The sequence below is a fragment of the Trematosphaeria pertusa genome (assembly GCF_010094035.1).
Source record: "Trematosphaeria pertusa strain CBS 122368 unplaced genomic scaffold BU26scaffold_12, whole genome shotgun sequence".
Lineage (NCBI taxonomy): Eukaryota > Fungi > Ascomycota > Dothideomycetes > Pleosporales > Trematosphaeriaceae > Trematosphaeria > Trematosphaeria pertusa.
This window is the reverse complement of record NW_022987223.1, coordinates 686,221-704,842: the sequence shown is the minus strand read 5'-3', so window position 1 is coordinate 704,842 and position 18,622 is coordinate 686,221. Positions and strand designations below refer to the sequence as shown.

At 56.0% G+C, this 18,622-nt stretch overlaps 8 protein-coding genes across 8 annotated transcripts; 7 read left to right on the top strand and 1 right to left on the bottom strand.

Moving 5' to 3' along the window:
- The first annotated feature begins 45 nt into the window (after positions 1-45).
- On the top strand, positions 46-1,640 carry BU26DRAFT_521958 (Thi4-domain-containing protein). The gene is made up of 3 exons (XM_033829669.1): positions 46-620; positions 674-951; positions 1,019-1,640. The coding sequence occupies exons 1-3, from the start codon at positions 434-436 to the stop codon at positions 1,541-1,543; spliced, it is 990 nt and encodes a 329-aa protein (XP_033680534.1). The 5' UTR covers positions 46-433; the 3' UTR covers positions 1,544-1,640.
- An 847-nt stretch (positions 1,641-2,487) lies between these two features.
- Positions 2,488-3,644, top strand: BU26DRAFT_70551 (uncharacterized protein). The gene has a single exon (XM_033836243.1). The coding sequence runs from the start codon at positions 2,588-2,590 to the stop codon at positions 3,404-3,406; it is 819 nt and encodes a 272-aa protein (XP_033680533.1). The 5' UTR covers positions 2,488-2,587; the 3' UTR covers positions 3,407-3,644.
- Positions 3,645-4,538, top strand: BU26DRAFT_70552 (uncharacterized protein). The gene has a single exon (XM_033836244.1). The coding sequence runs from the start codon at positions 3,883-3,885 to the stop codon at positions 4,333-4,335; it is 453 nt and encodes a 150-aa protein (XP_033680532.1). The 5' UTR covers positions 3,645-3,882; the 3' UTR covers positions 4,336-4,538.
- A 2,062-nt stretch (positions 4,539-6,600) lies between these two features.
- On the top strand, positions 6,601-10,707 carry BU26DRAFT_70516 (RhoGAP-domain-containing protein). The gene is made up of 7 exons (XM_033836242.1): positions 6,601-6,793; positions 6,855-6,903; positions 6,963-7,517; positions 7,575-9,974; positions 10,028-10,237; positions 10,288-10,421; positions 10,471-10,707. The coding sequence occupies exons 1-7, from the start codon at positions 6,740-6,742 to the stop codon at positions 10,618-10,620; spliced, it is 3,552 nt and encodes a 1,183-aa protein (XP_033680531.1). The 5' UTR covers positions 6,601-6,739; the 3' UTR covers positions 10,621-10,707.
- Positions 10,708-11,490: 783 nt separating this feature from the next.
- BU26DRAFT_553397 (uncharacterized protein) lies at positions 11,491-12,794 on the top strand. Its single transcript, XM_033832204.1, has 3 exons — positions 11,491-11,785; positions 11,836-12,193; positions 12,250-12,794. The coding sequence occupies exons 1-3, from the start codon at positions 11,578-11,580 to the stop codon at positions 12,644-12,646; spliced, it is 963 nt and encodes a 320-aa protein (XP_033680530.1). The 5' UTR covers positions 11,491-11,577; the 3' UTR covers positions 12,647-12,794.
- A 334-nt stretch (positions 12,795-13,128) lies between these two features.
- Positions 13,129-14,139, top strand: BU26DRAFT_521953 (uncharacterized protein). Its single transcript, XM_033829668.1, has 4 exons — positions 13,129-13,281; positions 13,335-13,336; positions 13,482-13,895; positions 13,958-14,139. Exons 1-4 carry the CDS (start codon positions 13,231-13,233, stop codon positions 13,989-13,991), a joined length of 501 nt encoding a protein of 166 aa, XP_033680529.1. The 5' UTR covers positions 13,129-13,230; the 3' UTR covers positions 13,992-14,139.
- Positions 14,140-14,571: 432 nt separating this feature from the next.
- Positions 14,572-16,817, bottom strand: BU26DRAFT_433352 (SWIRM-domain-containing protein; the record flags this gene model as incomplete). Its single annotated transcript, XM_033824026.1, has 2 exons — positions 14,572-16,146; positions 16,197-16,817. 2 exons carry the CDS (start codon positions 16,815-16,817, stop codon positions 14,572-14,574), a joined length of 2,196 nt encoding a protein of 731 aa, XP_033680528.1.
- A 619-nt stretch (positions 16,818-17,436) lies between these two features.
- Positions 17,437-18,591, top strand: BU26DRAFT_433006 (electron transfer flavo protein-like protein subunit alpha; the record flags this gene model as incomplete). The annotated part of the gene is made up of 3 exons (XM_033824009.1): positions 17,437-17,739; positions 17,793-17,973; positions 18,014-18,591. 3 exons carry the CDS (start codon positions 17,437-17,439, stop codon positions 18,589-18,591), a joined length of 1,062 nt encoding a protein of 353 aa, XP_033680527.1.
- Positions 18,592-18,622: the final 31 nt, after the last annotated feature.

The window sequence follows — 18,622 nt, the reverse complement described above, 5'->3', positions numbered from 1 at the left end:
TTCACTTCTTCCGGTCACTGCTGCATCAATTCTTCGTACTCATCTCCCCTTTCCTCCATTCATGCGAGAAGAATTGCTAACCAGTTCCTAGGTCCTACTACACTCTAACAAGTATGGAGCGCCTCACGCACCAAGACATGTTCTGGGCGCGGGCATTATCCCACAGACATCAAGGTATATTAGTGTTAAGTATACTTAGCATGGACCGGTGTTCGTTTCCAGCGCTCTCCTTCTATCCTACCCACGCTGCTCTTTCCATCATGGAGAGCGCGGCAGGTGTCGTATGGAGAGAAGAGCTCTAGATTCGTTCTGAGATTATACGGTTTATAACTTGATCTGGATAATACCAGCGAAAGGATCATGCCTTCCCTTCAACCCCCTTGAACTATCTTAACACTCCGCAGGCTTCACACCTTGAAGACTCACTATCAACATGTCTCCTCCCGCTGCCTCTTTCGAGAATCCCGTTGCCATCAACGGCAACGCCTTGCACGTCAAGAAGGATCTAGCCGTCAAGCCTGCTGCCAATGGCATGGCGAAGACGCTAGCCGAAATGGAGGACAAGTGGGAGTCGTTCACCTTCTCTCCGATCCGCGAGTCCCAGGTCTCACGTGCTATGAGTAAGATATCGCCCCGTCTCGCGAAGATCACGCAATAGTAACGTTCGCATCAGCCCGTCGCTACTTTGCGGACCTTGACAATTACGCCGAGTCCGACATCGTCATCGTTGGCGCCGGATCCTGCGGCTTGAGCACTGCATACATGCTCGCCAAGAAGCGCCCCGACCTCAAGATCGCTATCATTGAGGCTGGCGTTGCTCCCGGCGGCGGTGCCTGGCTTGGAGGTCAGCTCTTCAGCGCTATGGTGATGCGCAAGCCTGCCGATGCGTTCCTCAACGATCTAGGCGTTCCCTACGACGACGAGGGCGACTTCGTAGTCGTGAAGCATGCTGTGAGTCCACCGCTTCCTTACAGCGTCCTACATCTAGGGAGGTACCTTCTAATACTGACCGAACCAGGCGCTCTTCACCTCCACCCTTCTCTCGCGCGTCCTCTCCTCCCCCAACATCAAGCTCTTCAACGCCACCGCCGTCGAAGACCTCATCACGCGCCCGGCGCCCACCGCCAGCGACCCGCACGCCGTCCGCATCGCCGGCGTCGTGACGAACTGGACGCTCGTCTCCATGCACCACGACGACCAGAGCTGCATGGACCCCAACACCATCAACGCACCCCTCGTCATTAGCACCACGGGCCACGACGGGCCCTTCGGCGCCTTCAGCGTCAAGCGCCTCGTCAGCATGCAGCAGCTCGAGAAGCTGGGCGGCATGCGCGGGCTCGATATGCGCACCGCCGAGGATGCGATTGTCAAGCGCACGAGGGAGGTGGTTAGGGGCTTAGTCGTCGGCGGCATGGAGTTGAGCGAGGTGGATGGCGCGAATCGCATGGGGCCGACGTTTGGGGCTATGGCGCTTTCGGGCGTCAAGGCCGCGGAGGAGGCGCTCAAGGTTATTGATGAGCGCAAGGCGGAGAACGAGTACTGATTGTGTTCTGTTCGCGGATCGCTCGTGGGCTGGTCTGGTTTGGACTGAGCCGAGTCTTTCCCTTAGCACAACAACACCTTACCCTTCAGGGGCAAAGTAGGGAGAATAAACAATAGTCGCTCGTTATCCACCTGCACAATGCGAAATAAATGAACTAAAGCTGAATTGGTCCCAGTCTAACAGTCAATTGAGGCTGAAGCTTGCAGGGCCCTACCTCGCCAGTCCATTCGGCGACCCAAGGTGAATTTTTTAACCCTTTCCCGCGCTACCTGCCACCCTCGCGAAAACCCACGTTACAGCGCATGGAGCAGCCTCGCATCCAGTCATTCAGCTTTGATGCAAGCAAGCCCAGACGTCGATGTCATGTCGCACCTTTCAGCCTCAACGCACATATCAGTCCACCAAACTCGGGCGTGAGCCAAGCTTTGCTCTCCTCCGCAACGTTGTTCGTCGACAGGCCCGCTGCAAACAACCTATCGGTTCACCCCGGCTAGCTGAACTCCTCGTATTCCATCCCCCTCCCAGGCAGGTCGAAGCCGCAACTGCAGACCATCCGACACCCGTCGGTTAACGGGGCGCCCTGACGCCCGACCGGGGGTATAGTAGGTCCACTCGCACGCGGTGTGAGAAGCACTTCCGGAGACAGCAATTACTATGCCAGATGAAGAACGGGCGCTTACTGCTCAGGCGTTTCGCACGAATGCTACCGCGGCTTTCCGCGGCGCGCGCTCCACGGGCCCCGGCGATGCATATGTCGTACGGGAAGGTAGAGGCGTGCTGAGGCCTATAGGGTAGGTGGTAGGTAAGGCCTCGGGAGGGGAAGGGGGGATATAAAGATGACATGAGGGAGGGGTTGTAGGAGCTAGGAAAGCAGTTTCTTGCACAATATCATATCATTTTCAATTCATCTGGCAGAGGAGAGTAGGAATACGAGAGAGCGTACGAAGCTGCGTTTCTTTATCTGCCGCGCGTCTACTTCCTAGCATCTACCATCTCCAGTATTCTAAGGCCCCTCTTTCGTCTAGGATCGATAGCATATCCAACATGTCGTCCGACGACGCCAAACCTAGCCGCCCCGAAATAACAATCTCCTCCACCACCGAAAACCCTCCCGCCTTCCTCGACCTCCTCACGCAAGCCTTCCTCACCGACCCCGCCTATACCTTCTTCCTGCACCGTGTACCCTGGTACCTGCGCCCGGCCGCCCTCTACCACCTCTTCGGCCAGAACCTCATCGCTTGCTCCGTCCGCCGCCACGGCAGCAGCAAAGCAACATTCTACGCCGCGTCTACGGAGCCCAACAGCAGCAGCAATTGCATTTCTAGCCCGCAAAGCTGCGCGGTGATCCTGCATCCAGGTATGGACGTGCTGGACCTCGGCATCGGCGGCTGGTGGAAAATGCTTTGCGGCGGCGCGCTCAAGGCGTTCTGGTACGCGGGGTTTAACCTCATCCCGCGGTACGTGAAGCACTTCGAGTCGCAGACGATTCGCGCGAAGAAGGCCACCTTCGCCAAGGGGGAGACGTACTACTACATGTGGCACATCGCGACGGATGCGGCGCATCGCGGGAAGGGGCTGGCGCCGGCTTTGATTCGGGAGGTGCAAGAGCGGGCGCAGAGCGAGGGCAAGGCGCTGTGGACGGAGGCGAGCAGTCCAATGAGTCGGGTGGTGTATGCGAAGTGTGGGTTTGTGGATGTGAGGGTTGAGGGGCTCAAGGGGAGTAAGGGAGGGGAGTTTAGACTAGGGGTAGGTGTTGTGGATGAGAGCGGTGAGAGAGCGGGAGGGGAAGGGGCAGTGGGCGTCCCGGTTTTTCCGATGGTTTGGTGGCCCGAGGGGTATGTGAAGGGTGGGGAGCGGAAGTAAGAGGAAGAGAGGGGTCGGTTTGTTGTACATGGCAATCAAGTTGAAGAAGATGGAGATATCCCTGGAAGGCGTCAAGGGTAGATGTAGGTCAACTCGCCTCATAGAGAGCTCTTTAATGCATACCCATTCGATCCACTTCTAAGAGTCCATGATATCGTCCGAAGTAATACTCGACGAATGAGCCTGTGGCCACGTGGCATGCACGAAGAGCCCTGAAGCTAAATCGGACATGATTGTCTACTGGAGGACTTTTAGAGTCGTATACAGCGGCTTTAGCCTGTGCTATATGCCTAACGTAAGATCGTAGGAGACGTTCCTATAACCTGAAACCACGATGAGTAGTGTCGCCTTGCGACAGTCTCATTCCTCTAGCTGTAACGAGGATGACGATTGTGGGCTGTTATGAGTCAGCCTGACCTATTCAGTGAATATGTGCGTCCGAAAAGGTTCTATTTTGGTCTTTAGGTGGAAACCTCATGGCCATGTGGTGTCTTCTCAGATACCATCCAAAGCTGTCGCAGATGATTCGAGTTCCACGGATAGTAGGTCGCCCGTTGTTTACACGAGACAGCATTTCCGACGACGGTTCCCACCACGTCGATCTGTTTATAGCGCTCCTCGGAGATGGGCCTGTTGATAACACATCAGTTAAGTCCAGCACTGACTCGACGCCCTTCGCGATCTCCGCGCCCATCCGCCACAGCACGGATCTTTCGCGATCCGTCCCGCTCCGTTTCGACACACGAGCCATGTCCTCATCTGGTCGTTATCGCGATAATGAAGTTGCTTTTTGGGAAGGGCGATGCCAATATGGCGGGGTAACTCTATTTGCGAAACGAAAGAACAGAGCGAGGCGGCGAGGAGCAGATGTTGGAGGTTTTTTGGGATACTGCAGCTTTGTGGGTCCATGTCGTCAGTACCAGGAATAGACGGGTAGAAAAACGTGTTGCAAAGGCCGCGGATGTCCCTTTCCCCGGTTGATGAAGCAGCCGGCCGTGGGCAGAGAGTGGTTTGCGTTTCTCGGAAACATGTGGTGTACTCCCCTCGAGTCGGACAGGCACCCGCACGTATCTTCCCGTGTAGCCCGCGATTTCTCAAATATATACGTTGAAGGGTGACACAAAAGCCCTGTTACCCCGCCGTTGATAACGACTATCACGGTACGACGGTGACCGCGGACTCGAAAGCGATGTGTAACGGGAGTCGGGGCCGGAGCATTCTATTGGTGCTTCAGAGAAACATGAGACTGGCGGGAGTCGAAGCGGGTAGGTGGAATGTTCGTGCCGCGGTGTACTGTGTACTATCTGAGTTAGCGGTGAACATTCTGGTACCTTTCATGCAAGATGTTTTCGCAGCCCCTGAAAGGAAACGGTGCAGAGGTTGCTCCAGACAAGAGTGGTGAACACGAAGAACATGCTTGTCTTGCCATGACTCGGACGGCTCTCTGTCCTGGTGATCGGATATCGAAAGTTAATAAAGTTTACTGATTGCGGAGACGAAGTGCCGATGGTACAAGTCGAGGCGGTTCCATGATTCGACGACACCGAGACCAAACGTTGTGACAGGTTTACACACAAGACCGAGAAAGTCATGGCAAGGACGGCTGCTGACAGTGTTGTTACACGCGGGATCGTCGTGGAATAAGATGTTCAGCTCGATGGCAAATAATAGCCATCGGTTGATGGAGGTCTCAAGTACGCGCCTGTGGCCCCAGAAGCTTAAGAACTTGGCGGAACTGTGCTTCTGAATCCGTGGTACCTGGTGGGAAGGCGGGGTTCTTCCTGGTTAGACGGCTTGCGCTAACGAAGAAAAAGGTAGGCTTTCATGTAGTTCCAAGGCCGGCTTTAGTTCATGAGGCTGTAATCCGAAGGGCCGGTAAGTCAGGTACGAAAACGTACAGTACTGCCGCTCGGCACGCTGAAACGAGAGCCGGGATGGTCGCCAGTGTCTGAGACACGGCGGTCCGAGTTGCTGGGCAGATTGATGGTCCTGCATTTTTCCTAGATGACCATCCGATGCGCCCGGATGCACAGGAATTATGTGCATATTGAGTGCAATCAGCGCAGCGGGAGCGGAGGCTCTTGAGCGCTCTGTATGGAAATGTTAGCAGAGGGGCCTGTGACGTGCATATTGCTCGGCGCCCTCTAATCTCCCCTGATTGAGTGTGCGGCGGCTTGAGGGTGGAGGCGGACACGTGTAGGAATGTCCGGCGCTCGCACAGTGTTCTGAAACGTGCTTATTCTCCTAATGGCGGTGCAGTTGGCGGTCGCGCGCCAAAGGTGTGAATAGCTCTGGCTGACAGGAGCGACGTCGGAGAGGGTGGTGTTGCGGAGATGAAATCAGATGGCAGCAAGGCAGCATGTCTTCCCCCGCCGAGACGTCTATTTCGGGACGGGGCATCTGGGCAGGCGCGGCTGAGCGTTCGCGCATGTGCTGGGCAAGCGCATGCTGGCGCGGACGCAGCGTGTCCGTGCAGACTGTCACATCTGGCGCTGCTGGATGCCCGCAAGCTTCGGAGGACGGCCGGCGACATTGGCAGGGAGCGGCGGGCGCGCAACCGTCGCAGGCGATCGTCCATGTTCGGTGTGGAGGCTTTGTGTGATCTCGACCAGATGGCCTGGGCGCTTGCGCCATTTGGGGACTGGCGCTGCGCAGGGCCCGCGTTTCAAGATGGGCGGGTTACGTTTGCGACTGCTGCCGTGAGGTGAATCCGCCGGCCTGCACGCTGGACTCCTGCGTGCTGCTGCGTCGATTCGAGGCGCCCGTCTCCCACTGCTTGCACGTCCAGCCCGCACGCTTGACATCGCCGCCACCACCGCCGCCCGCGCGCTCCTCGCCAGGGACCGCTCGCCTCCGCTTTCGTTTTGAGTGCAGCGGCTTGGTGTCCGTGCTGACTGCCCTCGTACTTTCTGCTTTGAGAGCGCCAGACCCTGCGCCAAGCCCACCCTCCACGCCAGCGATCGCACCTCACGACCCTCCACCCACCCCAGGGCTCTCGAGTCCGCCACCGCCGTCTTGCTTCCTGCACCGCTCTGGCGCCTCCGCTCGGTCTCATGCCGCAGGCCCCGTAGTCGACCGTCTTATACGACCTCTATCCGGCCGTCGGTTGGACTGCACCTCGACGAGGGCCCTTCACCCCCTCGCGGCTCTTCTTATCGAGCCTCCACCTCGTCCCGCCTTCACTTTCACTATTCCCGGCCTGGACATCATCCTCCGCAATCATCGCTTCAGCACACGAGGGCATCCGCTTCTTCGCTCCTCGCCTCTACTGCGCTCGCCCGCCGCCCTGAACCCACGCCTTCTGCACAGTAGCACAGGCTGTTCCGAGGCAAGATGGAGAGTCCGGGCGCATACCCTGAATCGCCCGACGAGGAGGTGGTCTATCCGGTGCGTGAATGACCCGACATGTAGAAGACGGCCGACGAAGAACTTAGCTGACTATGTGAAGTGCAAAGGTTGCGGAGAGATTCTCGAGGAGGGCAAGGCGTTCGAGCTAGGTATGCATTCTGGACGAGACCACCATCATTGCTTCTCGAGCGCTTCTGACATGCCACAGCTGGCAACCGATGGCACATCGACTGCTTCCGCTGCAACACGTGCGGCACGCTCCTCGATTCCGACGCCAACCTGCTCCTCCTCGGCGACGGCTCGCTGATTTGCAACAACTGCACATACAGCTGCAACCATTGTGGGAACAAGATCGAGGACCTGGCCATTCTGACGGGTGACCAGGCTTTCTGCGCGAACTGTTTCCGTTGCCGGAACTGCAAGCGCAAGATTGAGAACCTGCGATATGCTCGCACTTCGCAGGGCATCTTCTGCATGTCATGTCACGAGTCTCTCATGGCGCGACGGCGGAAGAAGACCAAGAAACCACCTTCATCGGCGGGCGTGCCACCCAAGGTGGACAAGTCATTGCCCGCCTTGCCCCCCAGTGCAGCACAGCCGCAGACCCAATTCACCCCAGACCTAGACACACCGTCTGATGTATTCTCGGAACCTGGTACTAATGACGTTTCTCCTAGACCGCCTCACCCGAGAAGGAACGACTCCTCGCCTGCCAACTTCAGGCGCGATGCATCGCCAGCTTCCGCCGGTGATGCTCGTAGAGGTGCGTTGCGCACTGCCTTCTTTTTCTTCGTCCAACTTGCTGACTTCCTTCCCACAGAAAACCTGACCTTGCCCGCGAGCACATACAAGGAGACGACCCACTCCGAGACGTCAGATACGGGCGGAGACGACGGCATCCTGCTCCCCTTTGCTTTGGACCCGAATACAGCCCCGGGGCCGTCTCCACTCGGCAAGAGCCAGAGTCGGGGTGTCGACGCAAAGGCTACCCGCGACTACTTCAACCGACCGGCGGGAAACCACAGAGAGATGCTGAAGGAGAATAGGTCGCGGTCGGCTTCTGCCGAACGGCAGCCGACCAGCCCGCACATTGCATATCAAGAGAAGGGAAGGCAGCCCTCCGACCAGCTAGTGGATACATTTCGCAAGCGAAAGGAGTCTGCCAACGAGTCGCCGTCGGTTGGCAATGACCGCTCCCGCAGCCAACATGCGTCGCCGGCCCCGTCGCAGTCTACTGAAGGGTTCAAGCTCCAAGACGTCCCCAAGAACAAGAAGGCGGAAGCAAGGAGGGGCTCCAGTGCCAGATCCCCTGCGCATAGCTCCCCTGCCAACGACCTGACTGGGCGGCTCATGAGCCCTCCCGCAGATTCTCTTACTGCGTCTCCAACCCCCTTGGATTCACAAACCGGCCGCGAGGACTCGCCTGCGACGTCTGGCTCTTCATCATATACTTCGACACAGCAGGTGGAACGGCCGGCAAGAGGTGATTCTCTCGCGAACTCCGCGCTCAAGCCAACCGCATCGATCTCAAGGAAAGACATGCCAGCTGCGTCGCCTACCACACCAACCCTATCCCAACCGGAGCGGAAGCCTTCTGGCTCGGCCCCTCGGTCTCAGCAGAATGGCGGTTACAATATCACTAGCCCTGTTGATTCCCAGTCTTCAAGAACCCCAATGGAACCTCCTGTGCCTCCTCAGCGTTCTGCTGGACGACCACCACCGCCTTCTACTGACACGTTCGTCTCTCCTAGGGCCCCTCCTCAGCCTCCTCCATTACATAACCACAAAACCACCGAATCCGTCAGCACCGTCCAGAGTGAAACTTCCAACAATGTGTTCTCTCCAGTTGGCCTTCCCCGTTACAGCGCTCAGGGTGACTTCTCCATGGACGAGGACTTTGCTCGCCTTCTATCGAACCAAGAAGGCCAGGAGAAAGAGAGTGGTGTTTTCCGCAGGGTGTCCAATGCAGTGTCCAAGCATGGACGGAGTTTCAGTGATCGTGGATCGGTGAACACGCGAGGCCACAAGAAATGGCCGACCAACGGCTCAATAGAAATCAGCAGTCCCACGGTTGCTTCTCCTGAATCTAAGGAGGAGAATGTCAACCTAAGAAATGAACTACGAAGGGCTCAGCAAAGAATTGCCGAGCTCGAAGCGGAGAAGAACGGCTTGCAAGAAACAGTGCACAGCGCTGCTGATATCAAGCAGGCAAACACAATGTTGCGGGAGAAGCGAAACACGATGGCTGTTTTGGATACCCAACGAGAAATGGTCATTCGGGAGCTGGAGATCATGACAGAACATTTGAAACGCGCAAAAGATAGCAAGGGCACTACAATGGACGTTAACCAGCTGAAGTCGGACATCCTCAAGGATTTTGGAAACTCGTTACAAAAGCTCAAGGATCAGCTTGGCGGGCAGATCGAGGAACTGATCTCGAAACGGACCACGCTCACGGATGAAATCTCCAGCCTGATTCAAATGAAAGACAAAGGGTTCCAGGAGTATGAGTCGCTCAGCGCGCAAAACAAAAAGCTCTCGGACATGAACCGAGACCTCATTGAGTCAATCCAGTCAACACTTAAGAGCAACAAACAGCACAACGGCGGCCAGTCCATCGACGTTGGTCGGCCTCCAGCAAACGGCCTTGGAATCTATCACGCCCACCACAAAGGCGGCAAGTCGGACATATCCATCGACAACCAGGGGATGGTGCATGAGCCCTCGTACTCGAATCTTCATGATGCTGAGAGTGAAGCCACTCTCGCTCAACCACAAGTCGTGAACATCCGCAAGACTGGTAAGCCGACAAAATTCTCCAACTGGAAGAAGGGCGGTCAGGCCATCACGAAGAATGTCACCAAGGGCTTCAAGGGAGCATTCGGCCCGTCTGAGCCCAAGCGCGAAGACGAATACAACATCAAGGTCATCGGGACCCCCTACGGTTCTGTCCATTCGCAACCCGATTTTGCCTCTATGACGAGCTCATTGAAGAGCAAGGAAGAGCAGCCGACTCCACGCGGCTGGTTTGGCGGCAAGAGCACATCCAATAGGCCACAAGACCGCTTCAAACCTTTGCAGCACAACAACAGTAGCAGTAACCTCGTCGGTGAGCACGGTTCGGTCCTTTTCGGATCGGACCTCAGCGCTCGGTGCGACTTCGAGAAGCGGATGATCCCAGCAATTGTTAGTCGCTGCATTGAAGAGGTGGAATCGAGAGGTATGTTCATATCTACTTCCCTTGATATAGTGCTCAGGCTAACACTTAGTTAGGCATGGATGTCGAGGGTATCTACCGCAAGAGCGGTGGTAATTCCCAGGTCACTCAGGTGAAGAATGGCTTCGAGGCCAACAACGAATATGACATAACGGACCCTGATCTGGACATTCACGCCGTCACTTCCGCTTTGAAGAATTACTTCCGCCGTCTACCGGTACCCTTGATCACATATGACGTTTACGACCAGTTCTTGGAAGCAGGCCGTAAGTAGACGAATTCTGACCAGCCGAGCGATTACTAATTTGATTGTTAGAACTTGAGCACCCGGAACAGAAGGCGAAAGCGATGCACGCCGCTCTCAAGGAGATACCCCGTGCTCATTTCGACACCCTCCAGTTTTTGGTCTTCCATTTGTCTCGTGTGATTCAGCACGCAAACGAGAATTTGGTGGGTAATCATGAATCTTTTTCAAAGCGATATGACTTATGTTCAATAGATGACGCCCTTGAACCTGGCGGTGGTCTTCGCGCCCACGATAATGCGGCCCATGGAAGTCCAGCGCGAGATGAAGGATGTTTCTGCGCAGCAAAAAGCCGTTCAGGGGCTGTTCGAGCACCACAAGAACGTCTTCTTCGACGAGGAGTAAAGCAACACCGACCGATCTATCCGCGCGCACTATGCACTTCGATGTTTGACGAGCTCTATCCGGATTTATGCTTACCGTACCATCTTGTAGTAATACAGGAGGACCGTTGTCTCCACACTTCAATGTGAGGTAACGCCTTCTTCCTTTCGACCCTCCGTACATAGTACATACGCCATGCTTCGGAAGCCGGACCTTCTTTGCTTCTTTGTATATGCCACGGATCGAGACCGATTTATGCCGATGCTCTGGCTTGTCTTTGCGACAAATTACACCAGCTCTAACAGCTCCGGCGTCGTCACTACTTACGAACCACGATGCCATGGATACCGACTTTTTCCTCCTGCTTCTAAGGCACCTCCTACGGTGACTCTGGAATTGCGGTGTTATTGAAGTTTTAGGGCGCTATTAGGCGCTGATGGTGCGTCCTAGGCGTCCTGGTTTGACTGTTCTTGTATGATAAGCTTCTTGAGCTTTTTTTCTTCTCTTCCCCTCCTCTTCTGCCTTCTTGAGAAGGCTGTTTGATCAGAGGAGCGTTGGTGGTTGTATTGAGGCGTATTTGGCGAGTTTTGATTTGCACTTATATACCCTTGAGGGTTCACTTTGTGGAGGGAGTTGCTTGAAGTAGCATGAAGAGAATGGAATCCAGAGTTACCATACCGAGTTCCACTCATTCGGTCGCTCATTATAATGTTTGGACTAACGGCTTGATCCCTAGAGAAAAGGGAGCTCTTCGTGTCTTTAATGTTCCCGTGAAAGGAAGCAGGTTGAGCAATGGGGCACGCCCGGGCGGCAAGGGCCGGATCCACGTGACCCGTGATCCCTGCTCGGTTAAGCCTTCCGCTTAGAAATCTTATGCAGGTCCATCGACGTGAACTTTTGACATCAAGACTGCAGCCGTCTCACGATTGCCACGACGTTCCTTCTATTCTCCTTTCAGTTCCTTTTCCTTTCTGCATCATGTTCCGGCCGGTGACTCGATTAATTGCGCGCTCAACCGCGGTGCGCGCCGTTCCACGCGCCTCTGCGCCCACCCGACGATTTCTCAGCACAGCTCCTCCGACGCAGAAGTCAAGGAGTTGGAAGAGTCTGGCAGCACGGCTGGGTGCAGTGGGCGCGATAATATACTACTATAATACGACCGAGGTGTTTGCGGAAGAGCCAAGACGTGAGTTCAAGAAAGTCAGAATGTGGCGATAGGAGCTAATGAGAGTTCAGACACAGTGCGCTCACTACCCGAAACCGAAGATGGAACGGAGCAATTGCCTACGGTTGAAGATCTCGCGAAGGAACGACAACAGCGGAAAGCGGAGATTGCAAAAGCGCGGGAGATAGAGGCGGCGAGCAAGCAGGAGACGGCTGCAACTACGGCTCCTGGAGGCGACGTAGAACAGCTGGAAGAGGAGGCTGACCAACAAGGCGCTTTCAACCCTGAGACTGGCGAGATCAATTGGGATTGCCCATGCCTGGGTGGGATGGCCCATGGGCCCTGCGGCGAGGAGTTTAAGGCGGCGTTTAGCTGCTTTGTGTACTCGACTGAGGAGCCGAAGGGCATGGACTGCATCGACAAGTTCAAGTACGGACATTTTGCCTCCGATAATATCGAGATTGGATCGCTAATGGTGATGATAGGGACATGCAGAACTGCTTCCGACAGTATCCCGAAGTCTACGGCGCTGAACTTGAAACCGACGAAGACGACGACGTGACGGCAGACGACGGGCAGCCTCTACCGGAGCCGGCAGCTGTTACAGAGGAATCGAAGCCCACTGAAGAAAAGTCGAAGTCCGCTACAGAGGAGGCGAAACCAACTCCTCAACTACAATCCGAACCAGCGAAGGAAAATGACGGGCGGAAGCGCGACCGCAGCCTAGTCCCCGATTCGTACCGTCCGAGTGCGGATTCGGCGAAAGAACGCGCCAAAGCCGCAACAGAGCAGGTCAGGGAGGAGCATGAGCCCGTGAGCGAGAGCGACAGGATCATTCCGAAGGCCGCCCACGATGAAAGGGAAGCCAGTGAGGGCAAGTGAGGCCTCTCACGTCTGATGCTATTTGTACAATAGTTTCCTGTCTAGCATCTTTAGAGCTTGGAAGGTTTGGTTCGCGTTTTGGGTCTGACGAATCTCTGCTCGCGCGGAAAATGTATAGTACTTGTAGACAATACAGTAGCGCCCGATGTATACGGTATCAGCATTTAGAGTCTTCGTCATGATCTGAACCCAATGTTGAAGCTCAGTGACTTCCACACGAACCGCAGAGCCACAAAGGTATCTCATGCATGTCCTGTAACCTTAATTCGCTCTTCCAGTATCTTCGTTCCTGAGCACCGATAGCTTGGCCACTAACGCACCAGCCACATGCGCTCTCAATGACGTAGGTCGCGCTAAGGCTCGTTGCTAGGCACGCTCGAAGCGAAGTAGCATGTGAGGAGCATCCTGTTTCTCCTTCCGCCCTGCAGACCTTGTCACTCACATCCCATCACACGACGCACTCTGTCTGCACCGGCGCGCCTTCCTCCATCTCCCTCGTAGCTGCACGCTTTTGCACTGCGCTCGACAGAGAAGCTCGACACTCGAACCACCTCGCGCAGAGCTATATCAGCAGAGCTATCATCATGTCGTACGCGGACGTTGCTGCGAAGGGACCGAAACAGACTGCCGAAGAGGTGAGTGTTTTTGTGATCGCGGATGGATTGAGACGCAGCTAACAGTATTGCAGGCGTAAGTTTGTCCCCGAGCTCTTAACGCGCTGTCTGCGTTGCACTGCTTTGTTTCGTCGTACGCGCAAAAATGCTGCCTGCGCACTACCCACCAGCACCCGACCACAACCCCATCAAACCTCCCCATACTAACATAATACCCAAAGTCGCGCCCCCGCCCAACCCCAAGTCGAGCGCACCGATGACAGCGTGCACTCCCTCATCGACGTCGACTCGCCGCACATCTCGTCCGTCCCGTCGGACTACGACCAGCAATCGATAAAAACCGACACGCAGGCCGAGCGCATCGAGATGGAGGAGCAGGCCAAGCAGGCGGCCGCGGAGGCCAGGGCCAAGAAAGACAAGGCGAAGGAGAAGGCGCGTCGCGGCGCTGGCTACGCCCAGCAGAACGCGGATAACCCCGTGCTTATTGGGAATGCGCTGACGGTGGGCATCTTGGGCACCGTGCTGGGTGTGGGTGCGTATCGCAAGTGGACGAGGGATGAGCTGAGCTGGAAGGTCGTGGGTGCGTGGGCGGGCGTGGTGGGCTTGTTCGGCGTCGCGGATTATTATGTGTCGCAGTAAGTTTGATTGCTACGCTTTCTCGGAGTTGCAGAGCGAGGTTTGCTAATGCGAGTTGTAGATACTTCTTCAAGAAGTACCCGCCGAAGAAGTAGATGGTCCCGGTATCCTCTCTGTCTCTCGACTCGGTTCAACGGCAACTTCAGGATAGATTCTCCAGCTCTTCCTAACTCTAGTTTGCTTACCATTTCTTTAGCCCCCCTCTCCGATAGTAGGACTATGGCAAGCACACGTCTCTCAGCTCTTGGGTGTGGACTTTGTTAGCATACACATGGGGTATGCGGTTTGGCTTGATCCCGTGTATACATCCTGTTCCACACTTTTCTTGAATCAAAGGATATCAAATTACATCAAGGGTGCAGTTGCCAAGCGTGACAGTCTAGAGTGAACTGCGCTTTCAGTTGCGAGATACTCATTTCCGCAATCCGAGAGCAAGGCGCCATTTGAAGACGTTTCTTTTCGCTACAAACTAGTATACACGACCTCAATCTGCCGCCAGGCATTAAGGCATGCCACCAAAAGACAGAACAATTCCAAGGAAATCTGCGGTCCTAGAGCTACCAGACCACATTGACAAGTCGCGCACGCCCGAACACCAGTACCCTACCCCCTAACCTAGTCAAATCAAGGGTAGAAAACGTGAACACCAGGCCTTCTGACGCCTTTACCTCATCTTTATACCTCTACCTTGCCGAAACCGTCGCCACCCTCGGCAATAGGCTGTACGCTCCCATCCACGCTATCCCTCTTAACGCCTGCACCTTCCTCGCCCTTGCCGACGCCAAACGTTCTAATCGCCTCCGTGAGCGCAGCAACAGCATCCTCAGGGTTCATAGCGCCGGGCAGACCCTGGCCGCCCAGATTCGCGCTAATCTTCTTCGTAGCGTCTTCAAGTGCACGCACTCTTCGCTGGAAGTTGAGACGATCCATGAAGAGCTGCTGGCGGCGGCGCTGCAGGTCGCGACGCTCAGCGGAGAGCAGCTTCTCAAAGTCGTTGAAGTGCGCCATTTTGAGCTGGAGCTTCTGGAGTTGTAGGTTGACGGCTCCCGAGACGAGGCGCGTGATGTGACGTTCTTCGTGGGAGGCGAGGGCGGAGGAGCGGGCGGCGGAGAGGGCAAAGGGAAGGACTGCGAGCGGGTTGGAGGTGTCATTTGACTGTGCAGTTGAGGTGTCTTTGGCGGCGACGACGCTTGACTCTTGTGCTATGTCAACTTCCATAGCATCCTCATTCTTGACTTCGGCCTCGGCCGGCGTCTTGTCCTTCTCTTTCTCTTTGCCCTTTTCCTTTTCGGACGACGGGAGCGTTCCCATTTTCTTCATCCTGGACTGTTGTTCAGCCAGCATCTGCGGGATGGTCCTCTTAGCTGCGACGGCGGCTTCGGTAATAGATGGGGGTGCTAGGCCGGCCAGGAAGCTGATCACGCTGAGGATAGGGCTGTCACCGTGGTAGATAGGTAGCCGTCCCTCCGAAAGATACTCTAGCTCACGGAGGAATTTGACTGAGGGTTCGGCTTTGTCTGACTCTGGTAGATCCGACTCGAGGTACTTGTCTTCAATCTCCAGTTGAAGGAACTTCATAACACACTGTTCTCGCGTCTTCGTTTTGACGTGATTAGCGACCGAGTTCCAGTCCTCGTCGAATGCCTCTAGCCCTTCGAGAAGGGCAAGCACCTCCTCGTCAGTCCAATTGTCTTCTAGATCCTGGCCTGTTGAAGCGTCGGGCTGTCTGATGATCTGGAAATTTTCCGACTTCAATGACTGGTCGTAGAGGCCCTCCTGTATGCATCGTGGGCAAAAAACGCGTTTCAGCCCTCCCGAGGCCTTGAATGGCCCCGTCTGGTCGGGACCCACTATCTCCTCACAATATACGCGACTGCAGTCAACCGCACAATTCTGGCATTTGATAAGCCTGGGCGGGTGCTTTTCCTTTTCTTCAAGGTCCTTCAGATCCACCGAGCCGGCAGCGCCGTTAGAAGCGCCTTCCCCGTTGGCGGCTTTGTCTTTCGGCCCTGCAGTAACCTCCTTGCCGTTTGCTTCGTAGATGTTTCTTCCGACCAAGGATTTGGTGTCCGCCTTTGCGGTGGGTTGTTGGCTGGCGGCTCGCTCAGTCCCGGCATGGGGTTTCCCTTCAGTCACTTTTACTTGGGGAGCGGGCTGGAAGGGCTGGAGCGACCGTGGCGTATCGACCATCTGGCGGAAGTGGGCAGTAGATGGCGGGCCAATGTTTGATGGACGCTCCTGTGGATCGACCTGTACGCGCTGTCAGTCTTGATTTTTCGGCTTCCTAAGGCGAGGAATACCTGATAGTTGATCAATCCCCACTGCTCTAGGAACGCATGCACGCGCATAATGGCGCAAACGTCGCCTGCCAAGTTGCGCCGACAGGCCGTCACAGTGAGGTATTCATCGGGGTTGAGCCGGTACGTGTTGACCATGAAATCGCGGTAATCGCGGTAAACAGCAGGCGTCTTGCTTCGATTGCGGCCGTTGAAGAACTCCGGGAGGGCCTTGCGCTCGCGATTGTCAATGTATCGCATATCAAACCACGTTGCGTAGCTTGGGATTATAGTCGCAAATGTCTGCGCGACCAAATGTGAACGCGCAGTGGACTGGAGATCTGCCTTTGCCTGCGCTTCTGCATCAACGACCTCGCCGTCCTTGTCCTTCTTCGTCTCATCAAGGCCGCCCATTTCTTCGTCCTCCTGGCCATCTGCATCTTCGGCCTCGGGGCGCGGGCCCTCTGGGGCATCGAGCGGGTTGTCGGAGACGGGGGCGGGCGTTGTCGCTGAGGGTTCGCGCGACGATTCCTTGATTGCGGGGTCCTCGAGCATGGAGACGTCTATGAGATCGCTTAGCGATAATGCGCTGAGCTGGGGAGACGGGTCCAGATTGAACGCGTAGAGACCGCTTTCGGGGTCCATGGTGTCGATGCAGCAGCGGATGGCGTCGAGGGCGCGCGGTGCATGGGTAACATACCTTGATCGCCGGGGGCATTGGGCTGTGTCTGGGTGGCACCTTCCCCGCCAGAGAGGTCCTGCGTGGAGGCGCTTGCGGCAGTCGCGTCGTCGGCCATCGCTTCGACGGTATTCACAGACGCTTGCGATGGGTCGAGGGCTGGCAGGCGTTACGGCGCAAAATCAGGGGAGCGCGCGGGCCGCAACAGCGTGCTGAGCAGTGCGCTGCAGAACGTAAAGGGCGGGCTGGGCAGCGACGGCGGTGAAAGAGGATAATGAGTGTGGGGATGGAGGGGATGAGATGGGGTGTCCGTCGCGTCCTCGCGCTGCTCCCGTAACTTTTCCCCAGGGCTGGCGGCGCCCGGGCAGTGTCACGTGAGGCTCTTGGCACAATCACGTGCAGCATGTGGCGTGCAGCTTCCCAGCCGAAACGAGCAAGGCCGGGTGCAGCGAAGCAAGCCGAGGTCATCGACTTCCAAGGCTCCGATGCTTGACCAGCGCGGCGTTCCACCGCTGAACTTCCACTTCGTCCCTGGTCACCGAACCCCTCCAATTCGACCTTGGTGCCCTAAAATCCGCGCCCGACATGTTTTCAACCGCGCGCAAATCGGTCTTGCGGCAAGCTCGAACACAGCTCCGATTGTCGCAACCTACCGCACTCCCCCAGTACTCTGCCCTCCGCCGGTTACTGTCGACATTGGCAGTGCTCGACCAAAGAGACGGGAAGCTCAATATCGCATCGCTAGCTGCGGTTACAGCTGGAACAAAACTCGGAGGCTCAGTAACCGCCTTCGTCGCCGGAAGTGGGGTAAAGTCGGTGGCAGACGAGGTAGCGAAGGTCAAAGGCGTCGAGAAGATAATATACGTCGACAATGATGCATATGATAAGGTCCTGAAGTCATCGTCATTCGCTATTCTGCGTGCACTGACGCTTCTTTGCAGGGTCTTCCCGAGAACTACGCGCCGCTGGTCGTCGAAAACATCAAGAAGGGGGGCTACACACACATCGTCACAGGGCACTCTGCTTTCGGGAAGAACCTGATGCCACGGGTTGCTGCTCTTTTGGATACCCAGCAGATCTCAGATATCACTGGCATTGAGAGCGAGGACAGCAAGTCAACCAGTCAGAACGAATATTTTGCACGGGACTAAGTTCTCCGCAGCATTCATTCGACCGATATACGCCGGCAACGCCATTCTAACCGTTCAATCGTCCGACAGCACGAAGGTGATAACCGTACGAGGGACCGCTTTTCCTGCTCCCGAAACCGAAGGTGGCTCCGCGAGCATAGCAGAAGGTGTAGACCCCAAGGTTGAATGCCCAACAGAATGGGTGTCGGAAGACCTAGCCAAGTCTGACCGACCCGATCTTGGCTCAGCAGACAAAGTGGTATCAGGAGGACGAGGCCTGAAGTCGAAGGAGGAGTTCGACAGGCTCATGCCGCCCCTAGCTGACGCTCTCGGCGCCGCTATCGGAGCTTCACGAGCTGCGGTCGACAGCGGCTTTGCGGACAACAGTCTGCAAGTTGGCCAGACCGGAAAGAATGTCGCCCCGCAGCTCTACCTCTGCGCTGGAATATCCGGAGCCATCCAGCATTTGGCCGGCATGAAGGACAGCAAGGTCATTGCGGCCATCAACAAGGACCCCGAAGCACCCATTTTCCAAGTCGCAGACGTCGGGCTGGTTGGCGATCTCTTTGAGAAAGTGCCAGAACTGACTGAGAAGCTCAAGACGCAATAGACCTCTGCTTGACAAATGCTTTGTACATTGA